This window comes from Camelina sativa, chromosome 7 (genome assembly GCF_030686135.1).
Source record: "Camelina sativa cultivar CO46 ecotype springtype chromosome 7, ASM3068613v1".
NCBI lineage: Eukaryota > Viridiplantae > Streptophyta > Magnoliopsida > Brassicales > Brassicaceae > Camelina > Camelina sativa.
In genome coordinates this window covers 19,589,017-19,616,748 of record NC_141886.1, presented here as the reverse complement: position 1 = coordinate 19,616,748, position 27,732 = coordinate 19,589,017, and the positions used below count along the sequence as shown (strand labels likewise).

The following is a 27,732-nucleotide window of genomic DNA, read 5'->3' as shown; positions in this document are numbered from 1 at the left end:
AAATAGTTAAACTATGTTGGTTTAATTTAAATTTTAATTAGTTTTAGTTTTTACAAATAAATAAAAAGATAAAAAAAAAATTTGTGTTCATCTTTATTATAGACAAACCTTTTACGACATTACTCTTCATATTATTAATCCTTTTAATAAATGCATCTCTATTGGATTCTCATTCAAATCGATTGACTTCTCATTGGAAACCAATGAATCTTTTAAATATATTCCCATCTTCAGTTTTACATTTGTCAAATATTTTAACCTTATCTCTGATTCTTCATTTTTTCTTGCTTTGATGTATTTTTAATTTTCTTTTATCAATCGTCATAAATAATTAAATTAAATTAAATTAATTAAACGAGTATTTAAATTAAACCAACATAATTTAACTATTTCACGTTAACAGATATTACTGTTCCGTCATTTTTCATGGCGGTACAAACAGAAAAGTTAGTTTTAATGTTTAAAGTGGTAGTGAAATCATTTTAAATGTTTATAGTGTTAGTGAAATTCTATTGAGGTTTAAAGTGTTACCCGAGAATACTATGAAGGTTTAAAATATGATTTTCCCATTTTAGTAACCAAAAACTACAATTAAATTGTTTATTAAGCAATGACTTAGTATCCCATCTCCAAATTTAACTCGAATTAGTATCCAAAATACTATGAACATTCATCAGCCTAGGCTTTTTTGGTTACCGAAAATTCTCTGTTATCATCATCGAAACGCTGCGTTTTCATATTTTCTGGGAAAATTAGAAACAAAAAAAATAAAGTGATTAGGTATGCAATATTGGGTAAATTAAAGGATTCATTTTGTAAATTATTCATTCCATTTTTTCCGACTCTCTCCTAAAACCCAAACCGCCTTTTCGACTGCAATAAAAACCTTAAAAAGGCGCTTAGCTTAAACCCTTAAACCTGTGACTGCGCCGCGTTCTCTTCGTTCTTCATCCTCCCAATCTCTCTCTATAGCCTTCCGTTCTCTCAAAACGTAAGATTTGCTACTAAAGGTACTTCCTTTCCAGCTCTTGTGTCGATTTCAAGTTTCCATCGTCTTCGGAGGATTTGAGTGTAGGCACGATTAAACCTAAATTCTCCCCTTTGTTTTGTGTTTGTGACAAAATTAATCACTGGGTTGCCTAGAAACCCTACTTTTAGTGTCTGTGGTTTCATCTATTAACAGGTATCGATGGCTATTGATGGGAGTTTCAACCTTAAACTTGCCTTGGAGACTTTTTCTGAACGTTGCCCCAAGGTGGAAGCTTTTCCATTTTTCAGTTGGGTTCTCAGCAAGGTAAATTCTTGTAACTGTTAATCAAACGTTACCCCAAGGTGGGTTTGAGTTTGTTTTGTCTTTATGGTTGCTTGGTTTGTTTAGGGAGGAGAAGTGGTGGATAACGAAAAGGTGATTCATGCTTTGTCGGATGTGTTTCTTCACCCGGAGTGTACAATTCCGTTGGTTCATTGCTTCCTTCCTATTATAAGAAGGGTTGTAGATAGAGTGGTGGGAAATCTTCATCTAGTGGGTGATCTAAAGTCAAGCACTGACTACTCAGACGATGTGTCATCAGTTTTGGATAATGCCATGAAGGGAGGTATGAGTGTGATTGATTTTTATGATCGGCGTGGACAAAGGTTGGAGCTTCATGAGTGTGCTTGCTTGGCCTTCAGTCGTGCACTTCATTTGAATTCGTCTTTGCTAGGGTAATATGACTATTTACTTTATCGCTTATGTTTTTGGAGCTAGAAAGAGTATATAAGATGAGATCAGTCATGTGAACCAGCGATAAAGCTGAGAAATGTGAAAATAAGTTAGTTTGGTTTAATAAAAACAGCTCGAAACTAGTCTACTAACAGAAGATTTATTAAATTTGTAGGTCTATTCTAAATTATTTTAAGGAAGCTCCACCACCATACCAGCGAATTCTTGTGAAAGAAACAATTTATCAGTTGCACATGGAGGTATGGTTGTTATATTTGACGTTTACTGATGTCAGAGCATCATATGTAACGTATATGACATTGTTGTTATTCTTATCTACTTCCTAGTATTTGGCCAGTTACATTGATATTTTTTCCCCTGAATCAGGCTACAGCGGCGTACTTGCTTTGTCTTCGTGTATCATATCGTTTTCTCGTCATTAGACCTGATATTTTCTCTAAGTTGTGGGATTGGTCTTGTTACTTGGACTCCATGAAAAGGCTCTCAGAATGTCCTAGACAAAAAAGGCATTTCTCGGAAAAGCATCGAGACGCTGTGTGGTGTGGGATTCAAATTCTTTCTGTTGTTTTAAGATGCAGTGACAGAGTAGCTGGATGTTTTGGTTTTGAAGTGGAAGAAGCACTTTCGTGCTTGCTACGGTAATCCAGTTTTAGCTATACTCAAGATCTTTAATTCACTTTTCGTCTGAAGTTTTGTTTCTAAGGTTATTTTCTTTGATACATCCAGCTGGGAAGAATTTTGTCAGGATATAGAAATAGAAAAGGCTGGATTATACATTCAGTTGCCTACATACACAGCTGTGAAGTCTTTGCAACAATTTAACACACTTGTACCTGGGATTCACAAGCGACAATCAGCAGGTTTAGAAACAAATGAGCCATTGATGAAGATTCGGAGGCTGGAGACCTGGTCTGTTCTCTTTATGTTTCTTTCGAAATAAATTTCAACACTTATGCCACTTGTACTTAATGTTAATTTTCTCTTATTCGGGTTGAATTCCACCTTTCTCTTCAATTCAGGGATGTCAAATCTTTCTCTGAACCATTTGAAATCCACTCTAGGGTGGAGAAATCTTTTGAAATGGTCTCATTGGCTGTTAGTCAAAAGCGACCTGTTCTTCTGTATGGTCCCTCGGGATCTGGAAAGTCTGCCCTCATTAGGAAGTTGGCTGATGAAAGTGGTAACCATGGTATGTTATAATTTTAATATCTACGTATATTGGTCTCAAATAATTTTTTAGTTGGCTAGGTTCAAGCAACTTTGTACGTTACTGGAAGTGAAAAATAACTATCTGGAGATGATGCTGTGCATACTATGTTTCCACTGTTAAAATTAAGGCCTTAAACTAAATTATTTCTCACTATATATTGTTTTTTTTTGTCTCTTTTAATTTTGATAGTTGTGTTTATCCACATGGATGATCAACTTGATGGGAAAACGTTGGTTGGCACTTATGTCTGTACCGATCAACCTGGCGAATTCAAATGGCAGCCTGGCTCACTTACCCAGGTTTGTGTAATTAAATTCAGATGGCAGCCTATTTATTTATCCATCCTCCTACAATTGCATCAATATTTTTTATGTTTTCCATCTTGGCAGGCGATTATGAATGGTTTCTGGGTGGTTCTTGAAGACATAGACAAAGCTCCATCAGATGTTCCCCTCGTCTTGTCACCTTTGCTGGGAGGGTCTGGCTCATTCTTGACCAGTCAAGGCGAGGTAAACACTCTTTTTGCTGCTCCATTTCTTATCCTATATGGGGAAATATTGTAGGACCCACACCTTTTGAATAACTCCTGTTGTAGGTACTTGTATTGTTTCCTTGAGAGATTTATTCAAGTTTCGGAGCTTCTTAACTTTAAATCTGCTTGCAGGAGATACGGATAGCGGAGAGTTTTCAACTGTTTTCAACTATATCAACACCCGAATGTAGTGTGTCACACATCAGGGAAGGTATGTCTTGCAGACACTGATTGGTTTGACAGCCTAACTGTTTCATTTTCGTTGGCTTATTTTCGCAATAGAACCATTCAGCATTTCGAAGGGCATGATAACTATGATCTTGCTACATTTAATGTCATCTAGGGGTGACGTGGTTGCAAAATAGGTTGAAGGGTATTTTCGTATGATTAGCTTGAAACCTGAAACTTGTATGGAGTTTATTGCTTGAAGCATCAAATCAAATGCCAGTGGGATGAGAGGCTAAATTAACTGCTGTTATAATGAATATTCATGCTGGCTATTTTTCCTAATTAACAAAGCTGATATAGGGATGATTAACATGGCCAATTTGCCTAACCAATCTAGCTCAAAGTGCATGATAGATTAAAGATCCAATTTTATTAATGTTTGCAACACTAAATCTCTTATGAGGTACTATCTGTATTTTTACGTTGCATTAGAGCCTGAGAAAAACCCATCTTTTACTATTTGCAAATTAGATTCAGTTCAAGAAACCTTATTATTTTTATGTCTGCTTATCTTGGATGTAGCTGGAAATTCGTTAAGTTCTTTATGGAGGAGAATAGTTGTATATCCACCAGATCGTGAAAGCTTGCAAGGTATCCTGAGTGCTCGGTATCAAAACCTGGTTCCTGTTGCAGAGAAACTTATTGGTAAGTTCCTCTTGCACATACGCCTCTATACATGGAATCTGTACTAACTTTGAAACTATTCCATCTTTGCAGAAACATTTGAAACTGTCAACTCTGCTCTTCGGCCCCAGTATTCTGGTTCAACAACTGAAAACTCAGCTACTTTCAGTTCTCCAAGTAGATTTTCACTGAGGTAGGCATATGTCTATGTTTGAAAATTCTTCTTATTAATGATTGGTCATTCTATTCTTCCTAAATGGTCATCGTTTCCAGAGATCTGCTCAAGTGGTGTGAGCGGGTTCATGGCATGTCCTCCTTCGATGGCCAGGCAATTTTTCAGGAGGTCTGTTTCTTTAAAGTTTGCTTGGATTAGTCTCTTATTTTAATATTTCTTTATTAAATTTGCCATTTGTGCTTTTTCCTCAGGCAGCTGATATATTCTCTGCGTCTTATATGTCAACTAAAAACCGAGTGACAGTGAGTAACATTGTGGCTAACATTTGGAATGTCGCCGTTCCAGAATCTCAGCATAAGCCCCCAATTCAGGTATCTTAGATCCTTGAACCCAATGTCTTAGGTTGATGCTTTGAGATTGTTTTCTAATAATTCAATGAACTGCAGGAATATTCTGGGATTCTAAAAATTGGCAGAGTGTCTCTTCCACTTGGTCAAACTGCGGTTAGTTTATAAGCATCTCCTTCTTCCTGATACAATTATTTATCTATTACAGCCTCTTGTTGATCTACTTTTGTTTTCCAGTCACATGATCGGTCTAGGTTTGTTGAAACAAGCACATCTACACGGTTACTTGAGAAAATAGCTCGCTCTGTCGAGTACAACGAGCCAGTTCTCTTAGTAGGAGAAACAGGGACTGGGAAAACAACACTAGTTCAAAATCTTGCACACTGGATCGGACAGAAACTCACTGTTTTGGTATGTTTTGACATAGATTTTTGTAGTAGTTATCATAGTGGTTTTTTATAATTTCTAGTTTATTCTTTTAGTTATCGTAGTGTTTTCTATAATTTCTATTTTACTGTTCTGCAGAATTTGAGCCAGCAAAGTGATATAGTTGATCTACTGGGAGGTTTTAAGCCTATTGATGCAAAGATTATGTGCACAATGCTGTACAATGAATTCAATGAATTGGCAAGAGCTTCGAAGATTAAGGTAGCTTTACATTTTAAACTTAGTCACGCATTGATTTCCTCCTGCACTCATTCTTAACGAGATATGTTTTGGAAGAAATTTAGCATGTTGCTGGAGTAAATAAGTCCTCTTTATTTTTGGTATCCAGGATGATGCAAGCATTATGAAATATCTGCAAAAACATTTTAGAGCCAAGAAGTGGGATAAGTTTTTGGAACGGTTAATAGAAGCTACTGATGGCATTGGTAAATTTAGGGAAGAAAGGTCTGGTAGAAAGAGAAAGAAACCCGAAGAGATTGTGAACTGGGCGCATCTGTCGAAGAAAGTGAAGAAGATTCGTCACCAGATATCTTCAGGTGGAATGGTTTTTACCTTTGTTGAAGGTGCGTTTGTGACTGCCCTCAGGGAGGGGCATTGGGTTTTACTAGATGAAGTGAACTTAGCCCCACCGGAGATATTGGGCAGGCTAATTGGTGTTCTTGAAGGAGTGAGGGGATCACTTTGCTTAGCTGAGAGAGGGGATGTAATGGGCATTCCCAGACATTTGAATTTCCGTTTGTTTGCCTGTATGAATCCAGCCACAGATGCTGGTAAGCGAGACTTGCCATTCTCCTTCCGAAGCAGATTTACAGAGTATGCTGTGGATGAGAACTTATCTGATGCTGACCTGGAGATATTCGTGAGGCGATTTTTAGGTGGACGTGAATCTGACAGTAAGTTAGTTGGCAGCATCGTTTGCTTTTACAAAGAAGCTAAAAGGTTATCTGAAGAAACCTTACAAGATGGTGCTAATCAGAAGCCACAGTATAGCTTAAGGTCTCTTTACCGTGCGCTAGAATATGCGATAAAAGCAGAAGGTATTGGTGGATTTCAGAAAGCATTATACGATGGATTTTCCATGTTTTTTCTCTCCCTATTGGATGCTTCCAGTGCTAAGATCATGGAACCAATAATAAAACGTATCTCTGGGGGAAATATCCGAAGCCAACCACTTCAAAGATACTTGGGAGAATTAAAAGGCAGTTCTGATAAATTTGTTGAGAGTTATGTTCAGACGAAGAGTATAATAGAGCATCTCAATCATTTGGCGCATGCCATTTTTATCAAAAGATATCCTGTTCTCTTACAAGGACCAACATCCAGTGGAAAAACAAGCCTTGTCAAATATCTTGCAGCAATAAGTGGAAACAAATTTGTTCGAATCAATAATCATGAGCAGACTGATATCCAAGAGTATATAGGTTCCTATATGACTGATTCTTCAGGGAAGCTTGTATTTCACGAAGGAGCGTTGGTGAAGGCTGTCAGGGGTGGGCATTGGATTGTATTAGATGAACTTAATTTGGCTCCATCTGATGTCTTAGAGGCACTAAACAGACTGCTTGATGACAATAGGGAGCTTTTTGTGCCTGAGCTGAGTGAAACAATCTCAGCGCATCCTAATTTTATGCTCTTCGCTACGCAGAACCCTCCAACTTTATATGGTGGACGAAAAATACTGTCCCGAGCTTTTCGCAATCGGTTTGTGGAGATTCATGTTGATGAAATTCCAGAAGATGAACTGACTGAAATTCTTTCTAGGAAGTGTATTATTCCAAACAGTCATGCTTCGAAAATGGTTGAAGTGATGAAAGACCTGCAACGCAGTAGGCAGACTAGCAAAGCTTTTGCTGGAAAACATGGATATATAACTCCAAGAGATTTATTCCGGTGGGCATATCGTTCCAGGACTTATATAGACGGTATATCATATGAAGAACTAGCCAGAGAAGGGTATTACATTCTTGCAGAGAGGCTGCGTGATGACATTGAGAAGGTAGTTGTTCAAGAGGTGCTGGAGAGACATTTCCGTGTCAGTCTTAACAAAGATGATTTGTACAAAATGGTAAGTTATGTTGTCTAGTTTGAAACGTTTATCAAAATTATTTTCAGATAATTGATGTAACAACATGTCATGCATCTAGAGCTAAGTTGTCTTTTCTTCTTGGAACTAGTTCATTTTAGGTTTCCTGAAATTAGTTTATATTGTAGGTCTTTTAGCTTTATATATCAATTGTGAACTGCCTGTTTCATGAAAATTGCTTGTTTTGATCTGTTGTTTTACACTTATAGAGCCACTACCTTCATTCTGATAGATTATTTTTGTAGGAAGCTGTTGGTCTTACTGCATTACTATTAAGTTTTACTATTACTCAATCAGTACAAAGTTTTGCTATTTCTTACATTATTCTGATATAAATAATGGTGATTGATTGTCAAAAAAATAATAATGGTTTCTGTATTTTTTGTTTTTTTGCCTTTGTTGTCTTACCCCCAGGAGCTTCCAAGTTTGGATTCCATGTAAATTCCTTTCCCCTCCTAATTTTTCTATAATTGAATCATTTTTTTCGAGCTTGTTTGTTTAATCCTTGAACAGTCTGATTTAAATTTTATGGTGCTATTATTTTCAATTTTTATATAGACAAAACAGGAAATTCACATGGACTCGAAGTATGCGGAGACTATTTTTTCTCATCAACCGTTCTTATGAACTGCACGAGCCTGTACTTCTTGTTGGTGACACTGGAGGAGGCAAAACAACAATCTGCCAAATACTAAGCGACTTAAAGAAGAAAAGATTGCACATTCTTAACTGTCATCAATACACAGAAACATCTGATTTCCTTGGTGTAGGCTTATCTTTTTTTCATCTTATATTTCCGAACTTCAATGCTGCACTGTTACTTCTTTCATTTACAATTTCTAATGTCACCCTCTTTCTTAGGGATTCTTTCCTGTGAGAGACAGATCAAAATTAGTCACTGAATACGAGAATCAAGTCAAACAGTTGGAGCTCTCTCAGGCATTGGCGCCTTCTGGCCAAAATATTGTTAGTATCCTAATACCCACCATTGATGTTGGTATTTCACCCGTCTTTCTTTTAACGTTGATACTATATTTTCTTGAAATGTCATGTACAGGGTATTTGTGCAGATATTAGTGGAGCTGAATTGTTGATCAAATCAATAGAGGCAGCTCTGGAGATATACAAAAATGATTCAGTCATAGGAGCGGCCGTCACACCACAGGATGTTGATGTTCTTGAGAAGATAAGGAACAATATGGTGATGCTGTCTCAAAAGTGGCGTTCAATTTTTGTTTGGCAAGATGGGCCCCTTGTCGAAGCGATGAGAGCTGGAAATATCGTTCTTGTGGATGAGATATCTTTGGCTGATGACAGTGTATTAGAAAGAATGAATAGTGTGTTGGAGACAGACAGGAAATTGGTGAGTATTAGTTCACTGCCTTCATGTCCATCAGCTAGCCACTCCTTATCATTTTCATCAGCTCTACACGCTGGTTTTCTTTCTCTTCGTAGAATTTGTTATGTCTGTCTAATTTTTCTCTCATATCTTATTATTATTTTCACTTTATCTTTGTAGTCCTTAGCTGAGAAAGGTGGTCCCGTCTTGGAGGACGTTGTAGCTCATGAACAATTTTTTGTTCTTGCCACCATGAACCCGGGTGGTGATTATGGAAAGAAGGAATTGTCACCTGCCCTTCGCAATCGTTTTACTGAGATATGGGTCCCTCCTATTACAGACACTGAGGAGCTCAGAAGTATTGCCTTTTCTTGGTATGTGTTCTCCTTGAATTGCTCAAAAGGATACTTGTCAATAGTTATCTTGTTGCTAATTCCTGATATTCTTGTTTCGTAGCCTTTCCGGTTCCAAGGAATCTAATATTGTAGATCCCATTATCAACTTCTGGGAGGTAGTTTCCCTATCCTTTTACTCCTTAAATTCTGTAACCCTAAAAGTAAGAAATGGTTTGAGGTTAACCAACATGAACACGACCACATATTTGTGCTGTTGGAAAACAATTTGATTGCTTTGCTTTTGATTACTCCATACATCTCTTTCTTCTCTCGTCAGGCACAAATTGCGCTGTGTAATTATCATTTATAATCTTGTCAATATACGTGATATTATTTAATTATACTGTATTAAATGTTTTGTACATAGATTCAGTTTAGTTTTCTTTGCTACAGTGGTTCAACAGGTTGCAGACTGGGAGAACTCTTACTGTCAGAGATCTCCTCTCCTGGGTTGCGTTTGTCAACATGATAAATGAGAGTATAGGACCAGCATATGCTATTCTTCATGGAGCATTTCTAGTGTTACTTGATGGTCTAAGTCTTGGTAGGTCTTTCCCAAATTCTAAATTATATTTGTGAAGATTGATTGCTATACTCACTTACTCAACTCTTATTCTTCCCTTCTGTAGCCAAGTTTTATCTGCTCTGGGGAGCTTTCTGTTTATTTGATTGCATCTTTGTATGAACAATGACTTTTGAATTTGTCAATATGATTAGTCATTGATATCTGTGGCTGGGTGTTTAATTCTAGCTTAGGCTATAGTGAATCCCTCACATCCCTACAGAAAGATGATTATTGCCTGGTGTTCCGTTAAAACACTGCTTCTTAGATTGATTGCTCTATCAAATGCCTTTGTCATCTACAGTTATCTTTGATGTAATGAATATAAGTACACTGGAATATGTTTAAATAGGCCTACCTAGGTCGTTTGCGATATAGATCTTTGTAATCTAAACTCATGCCAATGACGGGAATACTTGTACATACAAACAATGTTATGTACTTGTTTTGGTATGTGCTCTGCTGAATTTGGGTATTCGAATATATTGGTATTCCATCTTGATTGGCTGAATATGTCGTTGGATTTACTGATTTTAGGGTATTCAACTTTATTGGGATTTCATGTTCATTAACTGAGTTAGAGTGGTAATGCATCTATATTCTTTTTACCCCGAGTGGATTTGTTCACCTATTTTTTATTTTATGTTTTCAGGAACTGGTTTTTCTGGAAGAGATGGTCAAGATCTGAGAGAAAAATGCTTCGCTTTTCTTTTACAACAACTTCAGGTAAATTCCATCTTGATATCACAATGTGTCGCTTCACTTATGTTGTGTTTTGGAAACACAACTCGCCAAGATTTTTCTAGTGGGTTATTTTGAATTCTGTTTTTTTTTGGTTAGAATCAACATTTCTAGCCATGTGTTTTTAAAGTATTACTCTTTTTAACTCTCAGAGGTTTTCATTATTTGGTTTTATTATCTAGCATGTCTTCCGTATATTTATGAAATGGTGGGAGCTAGGAATTCTCTTTTCCCTCATCAGTGTAAAAAAATATTCTAGTAAAGCAGTTCTGTTCTGCTATAGGTCAAAAACGTTTTCTTAGCATTTTTAAATTCTTAAACCGTGTTACTTATACTGTGTTTAGTTCTCCAATTAATAGTGATGCTCGTTCACTTGAATTTTCTGGTTCAGCTTTTTGGTAGCGATACACTCCCTTTGGAGCTTTCACGAATGGAGCTATATGGCTGGGGTGATACCAAAACAATTTGTGAAGAAAGTAATAGTGTTCGACATGAGGACATGTTTGGCATTGATCCTTTTTTTATTAGCAAAGGTTAGCAAAGGTTATGTCTATATTGTCGAAGTATAGCAAACATGATTATAGACATTTATGATATTTTGTTTGGAACCTACAACTTACCTGGTCAGGTGATGAAAATCCTGAGATTGGTGGTTTCGAGTTTTTAGCACCAACCACCCACAGGAATGTCTTGAGAGTATTGCGTGCAATGCAGCTGTCAAAACCAAGTATGTCTCATTAAATTTGGTTATCATGGTAGTTATTGGAGATCGATGTTTGGCTTTAATATTGGAGTATTTTACTGTTGCAGTTTTATTAGAAGGTAGCCCTGGTGTTGGAAAAACAAGTTTGATATTGGCGTTGGGAAAATATTCTGGCCACAAGGTTGTGCGCATAAATCTATCGGAGCAGGTTCGATTTCTTCACCATGCATCAATACTTTGTATGCTACTTCGTCTGTTGGGCGTCTGTTGGGTACTATAACTTCGGTTCTTCTGATGCAGACTGACATGATGGATTTGCTGGGATCAGATTTACCTGTTGAAAGCGATGAGGACATGAAGTTTGCGTGGTCTGATGGAATTCTCTTGCAGGTTAAAGATTATTTGATGTTAAAGTATCAGTTTAAAAATTGCAGACCCTTAATTATGTAATTTCTACAGGCTCTAAAAGAAGGCTCTTGGGTTTTGTTAGATGAACTGAACCTTGCCCCACAATCTGTTCTAGAGGTGAGCAACAAGCCACTAAATATATTTCAGTAAAACTTTTCTTGCGGTAGAACATGTTAAATTCTGTTACCTTTCCACATTTTTTATTCTGGTAAGTGTTATTAAGAATATATATCTTTCCAGGGTTTGAATGCGATTTTGGATCATCGTGCTCAAGTCTTCATCCCAGAACTTGGCTGTACATTTGAATGCCCTCCAACATTTAGAGTTTTTGCATGTCAGAATCCTTCTTCTCAAGGTGGTGGCAGGAAAGGTCTTCCCAAGTCTTTCCTTAACCGATTTACAAAAGTATGCTCCACTGTTCGCTTTATGGTCATGGATGCTCATGAATTCATGATGTCTAATTTTTATTATATTTTCAAATGAAAATTTCATCTAATCCGCCTCAAATGTTTTCAGGTTTATGTGGACGAGTTAGTGGAAGATGACTACCTCTTCATCTGTCGCTCACTTTACCCATCTATTCCTAGTCCATTGCTTTCAAAGTTTATTGCTCTTAACAGACACTTACATGATGGCACTATGCTACATCGAAAGTTTGGTCAGGATGGCTCACCATGGGAATTCAATCTACGCGATGTGATCAGATCATGCCAGTTTATGCAAGGTAGTAGCTAGATTCATATAAAATTTTCATAATAGCATTTTCCAGGTGACAGTTGCTTAAGACTAATTTGAGTTATCGTGTCGTTCCAGAGGCAATACATGACTTAGAAGTTGAAAGCTTTCTCAATGTTCTGTATGTTCAAAGAATGCGTACTGCAACCGACCGTAAAGAAGTTCTGAGAATCTACAAGGCTATTTTTGATAAAAACCCTTCTATAAATCCCTATCCTCGGGTTCAGCTAAATCCTGGGTACTTAGTTGTTGGAACTGCTGCCATTAAACGAAATTTGACTCAGTCTAATATTGCCGGTGAGAAGTTGAAGATTCTGCCTGAAATCCGTCAAAATCTGGAAGCTGTTGCACATTGTGTGCAGAATCAATGGCTGTGCATCCTAGTTGGACCATCGTCATCTGGAAAGACTTCGGTAATCAGAATATTGGCTCAGTTAACAGGATTTCCTCTTAATGAAATAAATCTTTCGTCTGCGACTGACAGCTCTGATCTACTCGGATGCTTTGAGCAGTACAATGCCTTCCGTAATTTCAGATTGGTGGTTACTAGAGTTGAACATCTTGTCGATGAGTATAACAGTTTGTTATCACAGTCTTCTCAGGATGCCCTTTTGAACAATAGGAGTACCTTAGTTTCGACTTGGCTTTCCTATTTAAACAAGATTGATTCCTCTCTCGTGGAGAACCCTTCATTCTTCTTGAACGATTCTAAAACACTCTCTGAATTAGAAGACATTGTAAAAAATCTGCAACAGGTCTTGGAGGAAGGTGTTTTACACGTTAGTAGGTCAAAAAAGTATCTGGACCAAATCTTGAAGACGATATTGCAGCTGCAAACTCATGTGAAAAAGCAGTCTACAAAGTTTGAATGGGTGACAGGAATGCTGATAAAAGCAATAGAGAAAGGAGAGTGGGTTGTCCTCAAAAATGCTAATCTCTGCAATCCGACGGTAATATTATAATCTCGCATGGGTTTGAATGCAAAATTTGTTACCAGTTGGAAACATTTCGTTCATTTCCCTTGTAGCTAATATCCATCATTAACTTAAATTTCAGGTACTCGATAGGATCAACTCTTTGGTGGAACCGTGTGGATCGATCACTATAAATGAATGTGGGATTATTAATGGTGAACCTGTCACTGTTGTTCCGCACCCAAACTTTCGTTTGTTCCTGTCTGTAAATCCAAAATTTGGGGAAGTATCAAGAGCAATGAGGAATAGAGGCGTTGAGGTATTCATGATGGGGCCACATTGGCAGCTCAATGAGGAAGGATCAAACTGTGAAGAGCTTGTATTGAAAGGTGTGGAAAGGTTTCTTGCTCTGTCAGGTATACCAGGTTATAAGCTGGTTACTTCCATGGCGAAAGCACATGTTCATGCATGGGTAAATGGTCAAACATTTGGTGTACGGATAACATATCTTGAGCTTGAACAGTGGGTTCACCTCTTCCAACTGTTGCTCATGAATGGCAATCAACTTCTGTGGAGCTTACAGCTTAGTTGGGAACACATCTATCTCTCCTCGCTTGGGGTAGGTGATGGAAAGGAAGTTGTTGATTTTGTGCGTGATACATATTTGTCAGATGTTGAACATTCTGAGCTTGATTCATTTATTGGTGGGGGTCTGTGCCTGCCTGGAGGATGGCCAAAGCCTTTCAACTTGAGAGACTTGACATGGTACTCGAGAGAAACAACAGTTAGACAGAATTGCATGTATCTGGAGTTCTTAGGAGCTCAGTATGCATCACATCTGTCTAAAATAAGCTACAATGTCAAATTGAGAGATATGAAGTTGGCTGCTGAGGAACCAAGAATTATTTATACGATTGATTCTTGGAGGTTAAAAAAAGTCTTGTTTCCTAAAGCTTTAATTGGGTCAAGCTGTGCACCGAATGCAGCAAAATTTGAAGATGATTTGCCCACAAAAATGCTATTATTTGCTGCCTACTGGACAATAGAACAGGCAACCGAAGAGGATATCCAACTCTATCTTGCATGGTTTAGTTGGTTTGGTTCTAGACTACAACAATACTGTCCGTTTTTGCTGTGTTTTCTCAATATGTTGAAAGATGAGTTTAAGCATCCTATTTGGAAGCATATATCTAGTTGTCGGAAAAATCTGAAATCCTTCTGCAAATTGGATCCAGATGCTGTTCCAATTCCTATGTTGTCCTCCAAATTGATTGATGTAGCTGCATCAAATGACCAGTCAAAGCCTTACAGTGAATCCCTTTTTGAGTCTCTCAACTCAATTGGCGTACTTCGGCTTTCCTATCAGCAGTGGCTTGCAGAGAGCAACAACAACCACACCCATGTATCCCCCTTTTCTCGGTTTTTGGAATCGCTTTGCGCACTGGAGAAAAAAATTCTTCGCGAAATTGTTGGAGCACCTTCGTTCAGTGTGTTGATTCAGTTGTACACCGAAGTTATTGAAAAACATTCATTCTTTTGGTCTGGTTTGGTCTCATCTTCAGATGAGCATCTATTGTTTTCCTTTTGGTCACTGATAAAAGCTATAAAAAAGATGCACAGTTCTTTTCCTGAAGAAGTTCAAGTGGTTCTGGTAAGCCTAACTTTCATTTATTCCATTTTCTTTTTCTAAAATTATCATACAGGTTGCTCAATAATATCATTGCCTTTCTTCTGTAGGAGGAAAGCAAAAATATTAACAATATAGTCTTGCATGGTCACCCGGAAAAGTCTTTGCTATGGGCTTATGGGGGGCATCCTTCTTTGCCTATATCTGCAGAGTTGTTCCATAAGCAGCAGGAATTTCTACGGCTCTGCAACACAGTTTGGCCACTGAAATCAGAATCGGATGAACAAGGTCTGATATCTGAAACGTTTCGCACTACACGTTTGGTTTGTTAAACAACTTCAACTCTTGTCTGATAGTTGTTGCGTGTTGGCAGATAATCATCTTACCCAAGGCATTGCATTTTCTGGCCCTGAATTATGTCGGCTTGCCTTGGAAGGTAATCATCCCTAATGTTTTTTTGCTTCATTTTACGTAGCTTCTCTAATACAGGTACAGTAAAACCTAGATAAATCAATATGTTCTGAACCCTACATATATTGTTGTCTTCAACCAAGGCTTAATTGACTGTTGTGGTTTAATGTAGAACTATATGAAACTGAATTAGAATTCATTGACTGTATAGCATACCGAGAAATAGTGATTGTTTGTTATCCTTTTGGAATTTGTGAACAACTAGCTTAAGAAATTTATTAAAAGTCTAAGCTGAAAGGAAACCCACTTTTTTCTGATTGTCTGATTGTTATGTGATTCATATTGTTGTATTTCTCTACTTATGTCGTCCAAAATATGCAGGTCTTTGCATTTCATCATACATTGCTGACGAAGATGATGTAGATTATGTAGCTGCTGTTCAGCTTGATGAGATCTACCAGGTTTGTTTTCTTTATTATGGTATGTGTAATGACTAATGAGATGTCTCGATTTGCTACTCACAATTAATCATCATCTTCAGACGTTTTTGGAGAGGCTTAAACTAGAGAAGAAAAGACTTGAGGATAGAATGTGTTTCAGTGAGAATGAGAATACTGAAAATAAATCTGCCAGCTGCTGCGGTTTTAGCCCTGAAATTGTGGCTACAAAGTCTGGCTTCAGCAGTTGGGTGGAAATATGTTTTATAGCTAGCAGTGAAAGTTGTTCTTTAGATGTAGAGTTACTTGGTGCACTTCAGCACCTCTTGGTGGCTCAACCTACTGAACATCAGGTTAGTGGAAGTTGGAATCTACTTTTTTTTTTTTTTTTTTTTAATCTTATGTTATTTAGTGGATAAAACATGTATGTGAAACTACTCTTAAGACTTACTTTTTTGAGTTGAAGGATTTTGTGGACATTCGAAAACTGCTTAAACCGAGTATCGAATATTCTTTATCCTCAACAAGGCCTCCACAGACTCTTGTAGCTCATCAAAAAATCATGTGGGCAATTGATGCACGTGCCTCTCAACTAGGAGGTAAACAAAGTTGGATATTCCATTATTTTTCTGTGTACTTAGGTGAACTGGCTGATTAACTTTGGCTATGTTGCAGTGGACGCTAAAATTACTAGTTTTGTTCTCGAGATGTGGTACTGGTGGCATTCTTTTTTGTGGAAAAATAGTCAAATCGGTCTCATGGTATTAGATACTAAACTATATAACTTCTGTTCACAACGTTACTTACATTGCTCAATTTATAACATCTTTCTTTCAATGTTCCCGGGGCCTACAGAATATCTCAGACACTGACAACTGCCGGTTTCTGTCACCTTCTATGCTGATTCAGCCTGTGAAAACCGCTACTGTTGCTCAGATTCTGTAAGAGATCTCTTTATTTTGTTTTGTTACACGTTGAATACTTTTGCTTGCAGTTTGACATTTCTAACATTCATATGCCACATTGATACATTGTACCAAGACTGCAATGCATGCTCTCCAGGATAATACTAAAAATGTTTGATGATGGAAACTGTGGTTCCATCAACCATATGATAAAGCTCTTTTTTATTAATGTTTTATGCAGGGAAAATGTATTTTCTGTTAAGGATTACTCTGTTCAATCAATGAAACTTTTTTCTGCTTCAAGACATCTATGGAAAAGTTCACAACCCTATCAGGAGATGCCTGCTTCTTTAATGCCAATAGCACGCTCTCTTTTCCAACAGGTACTGAAATTGTGATAAATTTGATTAGTCTATTTTTTTTTTTTTTTTTTTTTTTGCCTACTGTGCAATTTTTTAATCTTAATTTCAACCTTTTGTAGATGATATATGCGCACCAAAAGTCATTTGAGCCAGAAATGTATATGGCAATTAAGTCTGCATTTTTTGCAATTGAGAAGAAGCAGAACATGGTATGATTCTAAAAGTTATATCTTCAATTCTTCTTTTCCTCTTTCCTGTAAAAAAGATTGGAATCTTCTCAACAGTTTAGGTTCTTTTTGATCATATCTACATCAGTTTACGCTTCTCTTTCTTTTGTGCAGGTGGATGGCATACGGTCTCTCATCTCACTGATTGGCACATCAAGCCATGAGAAATTAAAATCCGTTACTCACTCATTTGTCGGACCACTAGCTAAATATCTTTATTCTGAGTGCGCAACGAATGGTACTGTTATATATAGTCTTTTTTTTTTTTTTGAATGATCAAAAAAACCTTGGTTACATCAAGTGCATCTCTTCTAAATTAACTGTTATGTTTAGTTTATATATAAACTATAATAGTTTGAGTCCTGACAAGGTAAACCTTCCTCGACTGTTATAAGTATTTTTTACAGCTTTACCCTCAACTTTTGTAGAATTCTACTCCAATCTTGGCTTGGCGTGGCTTTATCTTGGAGGACTACGCTTCCATCTTTTAAATAGCTTAGATGTTATAGATCCCGCAATGAAGATAACTTGCAAGCTGTTAGAACTAGAAGAGAAAATTTCATCGCTTGAGCTAAACATCAAGGTGGTTGCTCTTTCGCATTATGTAGATTCACAATAGCAGTTGCATATTGTCTGTGTTTGTTTTGTTGATTGGCCTATATCAATTATTACCAGGTCCGGGGAGAATGCGAGTATTTGTCTGGAATACTTTATTCTGAAAACAATGACGAAAAAAGTGAACGTACATTATATAAGCTCAAAACTGAGCATAAACGATTGCAAAGAAAGGTATGTAGCAGCTACTGTACCTTTTTCCCCTCTTGGCTGTGTGTTAAGTATGTGACGTAACTCATTTCTCCATGTTCACCTTTTTTACCCCTTCTGAAACAGGTTATTTTTCGGTCTGATCCTAAAAAGTACCAGGATTTAAGAAGAGCGCTGGATGAGTTTGCTGGATTTCTCACACGTCCCATAAGTCTCGTCAACGAAATTGAAATGCTTGATTGGAATCAGACTGTTGAGCAGGTTTTCAACTGGCAGGTATGTTTCTCCTCATGACTGTCAATTGTATTCCCTCATGACTATCAATTGTATTTTAGTGGCTTCATTTATAATCCTTGGATTCTGCAGGAGACAGCAACATCTTTTATTGATCGGCTGTCCAGTGACTATTCCGAATATGTTGATATAACTCAGCCAATCCAAGTTTCAGTATATGAGATGAAATTGGGTTTATCACTCTTTGTATCTGGGGCTCTCTTGGGAAAACTTCTCAACAAATTTGGCATAGACATGGTTGACTCAGTCATGGTACTTTACCTCTTCTTTTTTTCAGAAATGTTTGAATTTGTCATTTCGTGTTGTAAAATTTAATTACTTCATCCGCCTGGCAGGAAACTGTTTATGCCTTAATGAAATTTCCGAGGGGGTCCTCCTTAGCTTCAACTACCTACATCGAATGTTTGCCACCTCTGCACCTTTCTCATGGTGCCGATTCTCGTGCCAAGTCCTTAGGTTTGGATGTTGGCTTGCTGCACAAACTGATCTCTGTCTCAAGTGCCGAAGATACAAGAAAAGTAATGTTTCATATAAATTCCAATTTTAGAGTTATGATTCCCGTTCACATAATGAAAAGATTGTCAAAATCTTTATGTTTTGGTTGATTATTGTAGGCATCTGAATTGCAACTAAAAGTTGCTCTTTATAAAAACCTGCATGCTCGTGTTTTGCAATTTGTTGCAAACGTTGGGCTAATGGATGAAGCTTCTTTTGAGGTAAAAATATTTGCTTATTTATATGCATTTGAATACGTTAATATAAGTTATCTAATGGCACAAGAGTTCGATTCGCAGTTACTGGATAAAATATATTTTGAATTGGCGAGAATTTGGATGGAGATGAAGTTACAATCAAAAACAAAGGCTGATAATCTTTCTGGGCTGTACAAATTCCGTTCCCGAGACTTCAAAATTGAGAGTGTCATGGAAGTAGATATATCTGCCCTTGGCAAATATTTCCCAAATGATAGTTTCTCAGAGTGGCAAGAGTATCTGGCTGATGATGATATAAAAGAAATGGTAAACTCTTAAGTCCTATGTTCTACTAAAAATTGTAAATTCTCTTGTTTATCGCTTATGTTTTTGTTTTGCCCTCCACAGACACATATGGACCAGGATGAGGAAAATTTGGAGGATGACTGGAACTTGATACAGGAGCATCTGGATAATATATATAGCACACATAACGAGTTATTTGGTTTCTGTGATCTTTCTGAAAAGGTACTGGAAACAATATTCAAATCTGCAATTGTTGCATCAGGTCCTGTTATAATTCCATTGTATCTGACACGACAATTTATTCTATTCAGTCTGGAAGATTATGTATTACTGACAGTAGAAGGCTGGATTCATTTACTGATTCCTATGAACTTGGAGTCCACATGATCAAAGGTGACCAATTGAAACTATTTGTCTTTATTGTTTAACGTTGTTAACATCTTTTGTTAATTTTGTTACTGGATTATATCTTGATTCCAGGGCTAAGGGGTTTATTTACATCGAGCTTGGATGCAAAACTTGTTCCAGAACACCTTCTTCGTCTTTGCTTGGAGAACAAAAAAACCTTCACTTCAAACTATCAGTCTGCCAGTAAATATAACTTTTATAAGGTCTGCAAAGCTTTTACTTCCTGAAGAATTTCATCTGCTCTTATTTTTACGTCCGGCTTTTGTTCTGACTGTCTTTTATAGGACTTCGATGGTCCTGAGTTGGGGAAAATGGTCAAGTTTCTCACTGCTTTTCAACGGAGAATTAATTCGCTCTTGCAAGAACGGGAGGACCATTCTGGTCTTCAGAAGCTTTCTGATGTACTTCGGATGCTCTTGGATATTCCATCAAGTACTCCTCTGGCAAAGGTATTACTATTTATTTATATACTCAATTCAGTAATAAAAGATACTGTATCAGTTCGTAACTAAGCAACTCTGTGGTAACAATGTTATGGAAAGTATTAATGCAATGGCTGGGCATTGCTGTCACTGTTTGATCTCATATTTTGTTGGTTCATCATAAGCATTAATTAACTGAACCATTATGCTCTTGTTTGCCATTGTTTGTGAAGGCTCTTTCAGGATTGCAATTTCTGCTCTGCAAGGTTCACAAGTTACAGGAAGAGGGATGTAAATTGCCCATCTCTGGTATGGATTTTAATCTTTGTACAATGGGTTGATTATGGCCTCTCTCAGTAATACCAATCTTAGGTGTTACATTGTGTTCTTCTTTTTTGTATCCTACAGATCTTTTGGAGCCAATTATTTCGCTCGCAAGCTCTTGGCAGAAGGTGGAATTTGAGCGTTGGCCTACACTGCTTGATGAAGTTCAGGATCAGTATGAACTAAACGCTAGGAAGGTCGGTATAGTTAGAAAAATTTGTTGTTATGAACAAAAGGACTGTTAAGGGTAACACTTATTTTTTCGTTGCAGTTGTGGCTTCCTCTGTTTTCAGTTCTGTTTCAGAAAGATGGTGTTGAAATTTCAGCACATGAAAACGAGTCCATTTCTGAAAGGTGGGCACCACAACATTACATTCATTCTTGCAAGTTTTTGGTCATCTAAAAGATATCTTTGTTGCAGTTTGGTGGAGTTCATTGAAACGTCAAATGTTGGTGAATTTAAGAGACGTCTTCAACTTCTCTTTTGCTTCCTTCTTCAATTAAGTCTGGGTAGCTCGTTGGGAATATATTCAAGGTTAGCTTTGTATGAATAATCGCCTGATTCCTCGTCGGTTTTATTCTTGAAGGATTTAAAGGGGCTTCATTATCACAGTTGGTTGCTCCTCCACTGTTTTTAACAGTTGAATTCTAACTCAACTGTGTTTGTCTTTTGCTTTAACTCGCCCTTTTTTTTACAGTGATTCACACAAGAGGAAGTTGGAAATTTGCTACAATATTTTTGGATTCTATATTCAGTTCCTGCCTGTGTAAGCTCTTTTCCAGTTCTGTCTGGAGTTTATCATTTCAAGATTGTGTCACAGTAGTGTTCTCAATTTAAATTTCTCTTACCAGTGTAATGGAGCAGTTAGAGTTGAATAGAAAAAATGTTGAAGCTGAGTTAAAGGAGGTTCTAAAACTTTGTCGGTGGGAGAGACCAGATAATTATTTGTCCAATGAGACCACTAAGAGAACCAGGCAGAAGGTCAAGAAGCTCATTGGGAAATTTACTGTAAGTTATATCTGTTGCCTTAAGTTGAAATGACAGAACCTGATTTCAGAGTTTTCTAAATGGCATCTTTTTTCTTGAGCAGGACATGCTGCGGGTCCCTGTAATGCTTGTTAGGCCAGACCAAGCGAAGGAGCGAGCTCAATTTCTCCCTCTACTATGTCCGGATCTTTTGAATGGAGCATCTGACATAAGGATCGAGGTTCTAGTTAGTGCTTTAGATGCAGAACAATTGAATGACAGGTATACATTTGCATCCTGTACCTGTCTGCATGCATTGTTAGAAGTATATGGAAGCTGAAGTCTCCATCATTTATGCTTTACACTTTTCTTGTTAGGTCTTCTTGGTATGCTGTCTGGTGGGATAAATTAAAGGAATCGGTAGGAAGGTTCCACCAAGAAATGCACTTTAAAACATTGCTGACGGGTGAAGGTTCGTTTGTACACTAGCTCCATTTACTCTTGGTTCTATTTCATCGTTTTCCTTTATCTTTGGGGAGTCCACATATTCTTAAGCGTGCATAATATCTTTGCAGAGCATCAGTTTTCTTCCCCTGTTTATCAGGGTGATTGGAAAACTCTGTGGAGTACAGTTTCTAGGATTGGTGAAAACGTAGCTGGCTGTTCAGATCTATGGAGAAAGAGTGACAGAGATGGTGCAAAGAAGAGGGCCCTGATTGAACTTCTCAAGTTATTAGAAAAAAGTGGTTTGCAGAAACACAAGTTTGAAAATGTAGAGGTATATTATTGCTTGTCGATATTTCTGTTTATATTTTTATTTATACTTTATTTATTGATCAAATGTATATTCTCTGATGATCTTCTTTTATAGATGTCAAATCACTTTAAAGGGTTGCTATATCAGCCAGCATATGATCCAAAGCATCTGTTGCTGTTAACACATACCAAAAGTAGCATGCATTCTTCCAAGGCAGTAGAAGAGGAAAACAAGGAGAATTCACTAGTTGAGTGGAGGGTGGCGAATGAGTTTTATTTTAAGAGCTTAGCTTCAGTGCAACTAATGCTGAATATTGACCGAAAACACTCGGATGTTACATCTGAGCAGGTAGACTTTGGAGCTTGTAATCTGGGCTTCATTGAGTCTTATTTTTAAACCAGTTGTTTTAAATTTTTAGTGTCCTCGCACTAAATATCCTATGTGAACAGGTTAAGCGGTCAGTCTCATTTCTCAACCATCTTGTGGAAATACAACGGCAGCAAAGAAAATCTGCTTACGGCTTTGCTGGACTTCTAAACCGCTTTCGCCAGTGTGTTTTGTCTTTAGCAAAATTACTGGGGGATTCAGTTGGTGTGGATGAGAAGGATAATTCTGTGTTCAGTTTTCCCACAAATCAGCATGCCATCTTTAATTGTTTGTGGCTACAGAAGGTACTGAAGCTTTCTAACTTGAATGATGCGCATTTAAACGTCTGCTGCATTAACACTCGGTTAAGCTGTTACTTTTTTTTTTGTGATGTGACAGCAACTCTTTGATAACATTACTGCGATGCTTCTTGAGGAGTCCGCCTTACTGAGAACAGTTGCAAGTACACACCTGGACTCGTGTCAAGCTTTCAAAACGTCATCACATTGTTTGCTCAGCTTTATAGAAAAGCTAATTCCCATCGCTCAAAATTCGAAGGTGCAAATTCTTCTAAATCTTTCTTGTTTTTTTTTTTTTTTTTTTTTCTGTTTTCTTTTGCAGGAGTCTTAATATGTCTTTGTCATCAGGCTTCACTGGATAGGCTTCTACTTGATTGCAACGGTTATATCGTCACACCAAGTAGCTGTCTTAATCAGTTTGTCACACAGCATATGGTGCAGCTGCTACGCCAGAACTTTGATCAACTTACAGACCTTGAGAATCAAATTTCGACTTTCTGTGAAGACAATGAAAAAAGCTATGCTAGAGAAGTACTTCTCAGACAATTCTCCCCTGTGTTTAAAGAGGTATTCCTGTCTTTATCTAAGCTTTGTGGATTCTGTTTACCTTTTTGCAGATGCTAGCCTAGCAAATAGATTGTGTTTAGGGTCCTTAGAGTCTGATTTATGAAATGTACTTAATGCAGGGGAAATTGCTGGCTGGAAATCTGAACTGTTTGCTTAACGTGGGAGACCTACCAACTGTAATGGAACCGAAGGAACAATTTTTCCTTGAAGAAAATCTTTCAAGTATATTTGCAAATGTCAAGGATGTGATTGGAAAGCTTTGCACGTATAAAGACGGAAGTGTTTCACAGGAAGCGGAAGGGAATATTACTACATGGGATGATCTGGTTAAGAAGGCAGAAAATGACCTGAACCTTGATAACCTATGTAAAATGCTGTCGGAAACATTTGGTTCCATCGTAAGTTGGCTTGTCTTTTGAATTATGGGGATGCTATTTCCTTTTATTTTCAAGCGTGAGTTGATCTGAGGCTGTTTCTTCACAGGGACAACTGTTGAACTCGTCAGGTGTCCTTTCAGCTTGTGTTGGAGACCAGTTGAAGCAACTTCAAGCATTTTTGGATCTTTTATTGAGTTTCGGGGATTGTTACCTCAAAGAGTTTTTGGCGATAAGTAAAACGGTATGTTTTTATCTTATGTTGTTCTTTGAGATGCATTCAGGACAATATACTCGCCTGGGCTCTACACTGATCATGTTAATATATTATGTTTCAACGACCTCGTTAATGTCAAGCATCTTAATTAGTGTGACGAGATCTCGGCATTTGCTCACCTGCTGTCGAGACAATAGGACCAACATCATGACTTCGTTTACTGGATATTTTACAATTATTTGGTACTTTTTGCTTTTGGTCTGTAGGTGTCATTGATAACCCATGTTCTTGCAAGTGTTCTTGCCGATCTATTTACAAACGGATTTGGCATCTCTAAAAATGATGAAGATGATGGCTCTAAAGATGACAAATCAGAAGCTGCAGAAGGTACTGGTATGGGAGATGGCGTGGGGGCGAAAGATGTAAGTGACCAAATAGAAGATGAAGATCAACTGCGTGGCACAGACAAGAAGGTTTATATCGTTGCTTTTCTTATTCCACTCATCTTGAATTTTTGCATGGGATTTTTACCAATATAGTTTTCTTTCGTTGTCTCTGCAGGAAGAGGAAGAGAAAGAGCAAGACACTCCAGATGATGTGCTGGGAAAAAACAAAGGCATTGAGATGAGTGATGATTTTGATGGCAAAGAATACAGCGTCAGCGAGGATGAAGAAGAAGACAAGGAGAACGGGGAAAGTGAGGATGAGCAGTTGGACTCTGCAATAGGAGATGCGGGATCTGATGCTGAAAAGGCTGATGAAAAGCCATGGAACAAGGATGAAGAGGATGAAGAAGAAAACTTGAATGAGAAGAATGAATCTGGACCGTCGATACTCGACAAGGACACGAGATCAAGGGAGCTAAGAGCTAAGGATGATGGTGTTGACACTGCCGATGAGCCTGAGGAGTCCGACAACCCGGGAGAAGGAAAAGATGAGGATGTGGATCAGGATAGTGTTGGTGATACAGAAAATTTAGAAGATAAAATCCAGACCAAGGAAGAAGCACTTGCAGATACACCGGGACTAACTCCTGATGTGGGCAATGAACAGGTCGACGATGACATGGAGATTGATGAAACAGAGGAGGTCGAAAAGGAAGATGGAGATCAGCAGGAAGAACCTTGTCCAGAGGATCAAAATCACCCTGAAGAAGGTGAAAATGATCAAGAAACTCAAGTGCCAGCTGAGGAAAAAATGGAGGATGGGGCTGAAGATGTGTGTGAATCACCTCAAAAAGAAGAACCTGGCAATGATCTTGAACAGAAACCAGAAACAGAACCAATAGAAGGAAAAGAAGTTATGTCAGAAGACATGAAAAACCCGAACTTCCGTAATGATAATAATTCTGGCGTAGAGTCTGGTTCACAAAATCCCCATGGATCTAATGTGTTGGGTGCAGGAAGTACAGCACCACAAGAAAATTTGTCTGCTACTGATGTTACGGATGAACTCACGGATTCAATGGATGTGCCTTCAGGGAGTAACACTGAGATGAACCTCATGATGTCTAGCTTGGCTAGTGGTGAGACATTGATGGACAACATACCAAAGATGGAATTTCCTCAAAACCAGTCATCTACTGCTCAACAAACCAAGGTGAATCCTTATAGGAATGTTGGTGATGCATTGAAGGAGTGGAAAGAAAGAGTTAGAGTCTCCTCAGACCTTGGAGAAAATCAAGAGGCTGAAAATGAGATGGAAGACCCTGATACTGGTGAATATGGATTTGCGTCTCAGTTTGATGCAGGAACTTCCCAAGCTCTAGGACCTGCGTTGCCTGAGCAAGTGAACACAGATATGAGAGAAGGGGAATCCGAAGAAGAAAAACTCGCAGGTAATCAGGATGAAGTCTCTCCAATGGATATTGATGGCTTGAACCCCGAAAACAAACCTGCTAGCCGATCGAAACCATTGATCAGTAATAGCATCACTGAACAGGTCCAAAAACCAGAGACAGACAAGACCCACCAAGAGAACTCGCCTTTTCATAATTCTGGTGATGGTTACAGCAGAATGGATTCTGTGGTCTCTGTTGACAACACTTTCTTGGGGGATGATGCATATAATCTGGACCGGATGCAATTGACTGATAATGATTCGGAAAGCAGTCAGGATAATCAGGAAAATCCAGATGCCAAAAATAATGCTGTTATTCTTTGGAGGAGATGTGAATTGCTTACTGCAAAGCCATCTCAGGAACTGGCTGAGCAATTACGCCTTGTCTTAGAACCCACGCTTGCTAGCAAGCTCAGTGGTGACTACAGAACGGGTAAAAGGATAAACATGAAAAAGGTTATTCCGTACATAGCAAGTCATTATCGGAAAGATAAAATCTGGTTGAGGAGGACGAAACCAAACAAGCGTGATTACCAAGTTGTTATTGCTGTGGATGATTCGCGTAGCATGTCAGAAAGTGGATGTGGTGATTTTGCAATTAGAGCTTTGGCAACTGTATGCCGAGCTATGTCACAGCTTGAGATGGGAAGTGTGGCTGTTGCTAGTTTCGGGAAGCAAGGGAGCATAAAGATGTTACATGATTTTGGTCAGTCTTTCACCACAGAATCCGGCATTAAGGTTAGTGACCTCAAATCTTTTATTTCCCATGTGTTGCACTGTGAATTGTCTTCTGATTGCTTACAAAACACCTCTTTCTCGTTTCTGTGATGCCAGATGATCTCAGGTTTAACATTTAACCAAGAAAATCTCATTGAAGATCAACCAGTTGTCAATCTGCTAAGAAACATGAATGATATGCTAGAGAATTTGGCCAGCACAAGACGACAGTCTTACGGTAGCAACCCGCTTCAACAGCTTGTACTAATAATCGGCGATGGGAAATTCCATGAGCGGGAGAAATTGAAACGATCCGTCAGAAGCTTTCTACAGAAGAAACGTATGGTGGTATATCTGCTTCTTGATGACGCTGAGCAATCTGTTATGGATTTAAAGGTATGTCCAATTCCATTACTTGCTATATTATTACTCATCTGTAAGATTGAAATTAAAAGTTGTCAAGATACTAAAAACTGCCCTCTTTTTTTTTTTCTGTTTTAATCCATTCAGGACTATGGATTTGATAGTGAAATGAGACCTTATAAGAAGTGTTACTTGGATTCCTTCCCCTTCCCATACTACATTGTGCTAAAAGACATTGAAGCCCTACCCAGAACACTTGGTGATGTGTTGAGACAGGTAACTTTTCACTATTCCATTCTCTGTTTGATTTTTTTAGGGGGAAAGGGAAAACAATGCCAAATACATACTTAAAATCTGACAACTTCTGTTATTGTTTTTGCAGTGGTTCGAGCTGATGCAAAACTCGCGGGACTGAACAACACTTGGTGGAAGAGAAAAGGGTCGAGGACCTATAGAAGCGTAACTTAACTTAGTTTGTTAAGTACTCTACACTTGTATAACATTGTATAACCTTAGTTAATCACACATCAGACCATAAAATGCTGGCTGTTATTGCTACAGTATCTTTATATATATGAAAAAGGCCCATTCTCTTCTCTTTCAACTTCTCGCAACTGTTATTATATTAGATTCACCTGCAATTAGGTATTCGTATTTTTTACAACCTGCTTAAGTACACAATTTTTTTCTTGCACATTATCGTCATTGATTCGAATGTATAACTCGCTATAAGTAAAGATTGAACCGTAATGATAAGGAGGGAAATCTCACACACAGAAAGTCCAATATTTACTTCAGTTTTTTTTTTCAACAATCATATTCTGCATCTCTTATTCACATAGCTTTATTTTTCTTTTGACCAGAGAAGAAGCAACTTCACTAATATAAAAAATACTTAAGTCACATGGATCACTTTTTTA

General features: G+C 37.8%; 1 protein-coding gene across 1 annotated transcript; it reads left to right on the top strand.

Annotated features, from left to right (window-relative positions):
• Nucleotides 1–894: 894 nt before the first annotated feature.
• LOC104701315 (midasin) lies at nt 895–27,410 on the top strand. The gene is made up of 75 exons (XM_087458866.1): nt 895–1,294; nt 1,379–1,704; nt 1,878–1,962; nt 2,090–2,361; nt 2,450–2,632; nt 2,743–2,912; nt 3,123–3,232; nt 3,323–3,442; nt 3,598–3,676; nt 4,216–4,338; nt 4,411–4,510; nt 4,591–4,660; nt 4,744–4,863; nt 4,939–4,995; nt 5,077–5,250; nt 5,365–5,487; nt 5,615–7,351; nt 7,784–7,806; nt 7,928–8,135; nt 8,231–8,335; nt 8,427–8,732; nt 8,889–9,082; nt 9,165–9,219; nt 9,497–9,647; nt 10,318–10,391; nt 10,798–10,939; nt 11,035–11,133; nt 11,217–11,317; nt 11,410–11,499; nt 11,569–11,634; nt 11,758–11,922; nt 12,034–12,241; nt 12,331–13,202; nt 13,309–14,817; nt 14,904–15,081; nt 15,167–15,229; nt 15,586–15,665; nt 15,746–15,994; nt 16,108–16,240; nt 16,317–16,402; nt 16,497–16,582; nt 16,788–16,929; nt 17,028–17,117; nt 17,250–17,373; nt 17,564–17,718; nt 17,811–17,924; nt 18,027–18,176; nt 18,267–18,446; nt 18,530–18,712; nt 18,809–18,910; nt 18,989–19,213; nt 19,295–19,414; nt 19,504–19,585; nt 19,673–19,803; nt 19,885–20,049; nt 20,256–20,331; nt 20,431–20,543; nt 20,618–20,700; nt 20,768–20,881; nt 21,045–21,113; nt 21,199–21,355; nt 21,438–21,595; nt 21,691–21,785; nt 21,889–22,091; nt 22,185–22,418; nt 22,520–22,741; nt 22,836–22,994; nt 23,084–23,302; nt 23,422–23,700; nt 23,786–23,920; nt 24,160–24,366; nt 24,455–26,470; nt 26,567–26,845; nt 26,960–27,088; nt 27,195–27,410. The coding sequence occupies exons 1-75, from the start codon at nt 1,190–1,192 to the stop codon at nt 27,225–27,227; spliced, it is 16,140 nt and encodes a 5,379-aa protein (XP_087314992.1). The 5' UTR covers nt 895–1,189; the 3' UTR covers nt 27,228–27,410.
• The last annotated feature ends 322 nt before the right edge of the window (nt 27,411–27,732 follow it).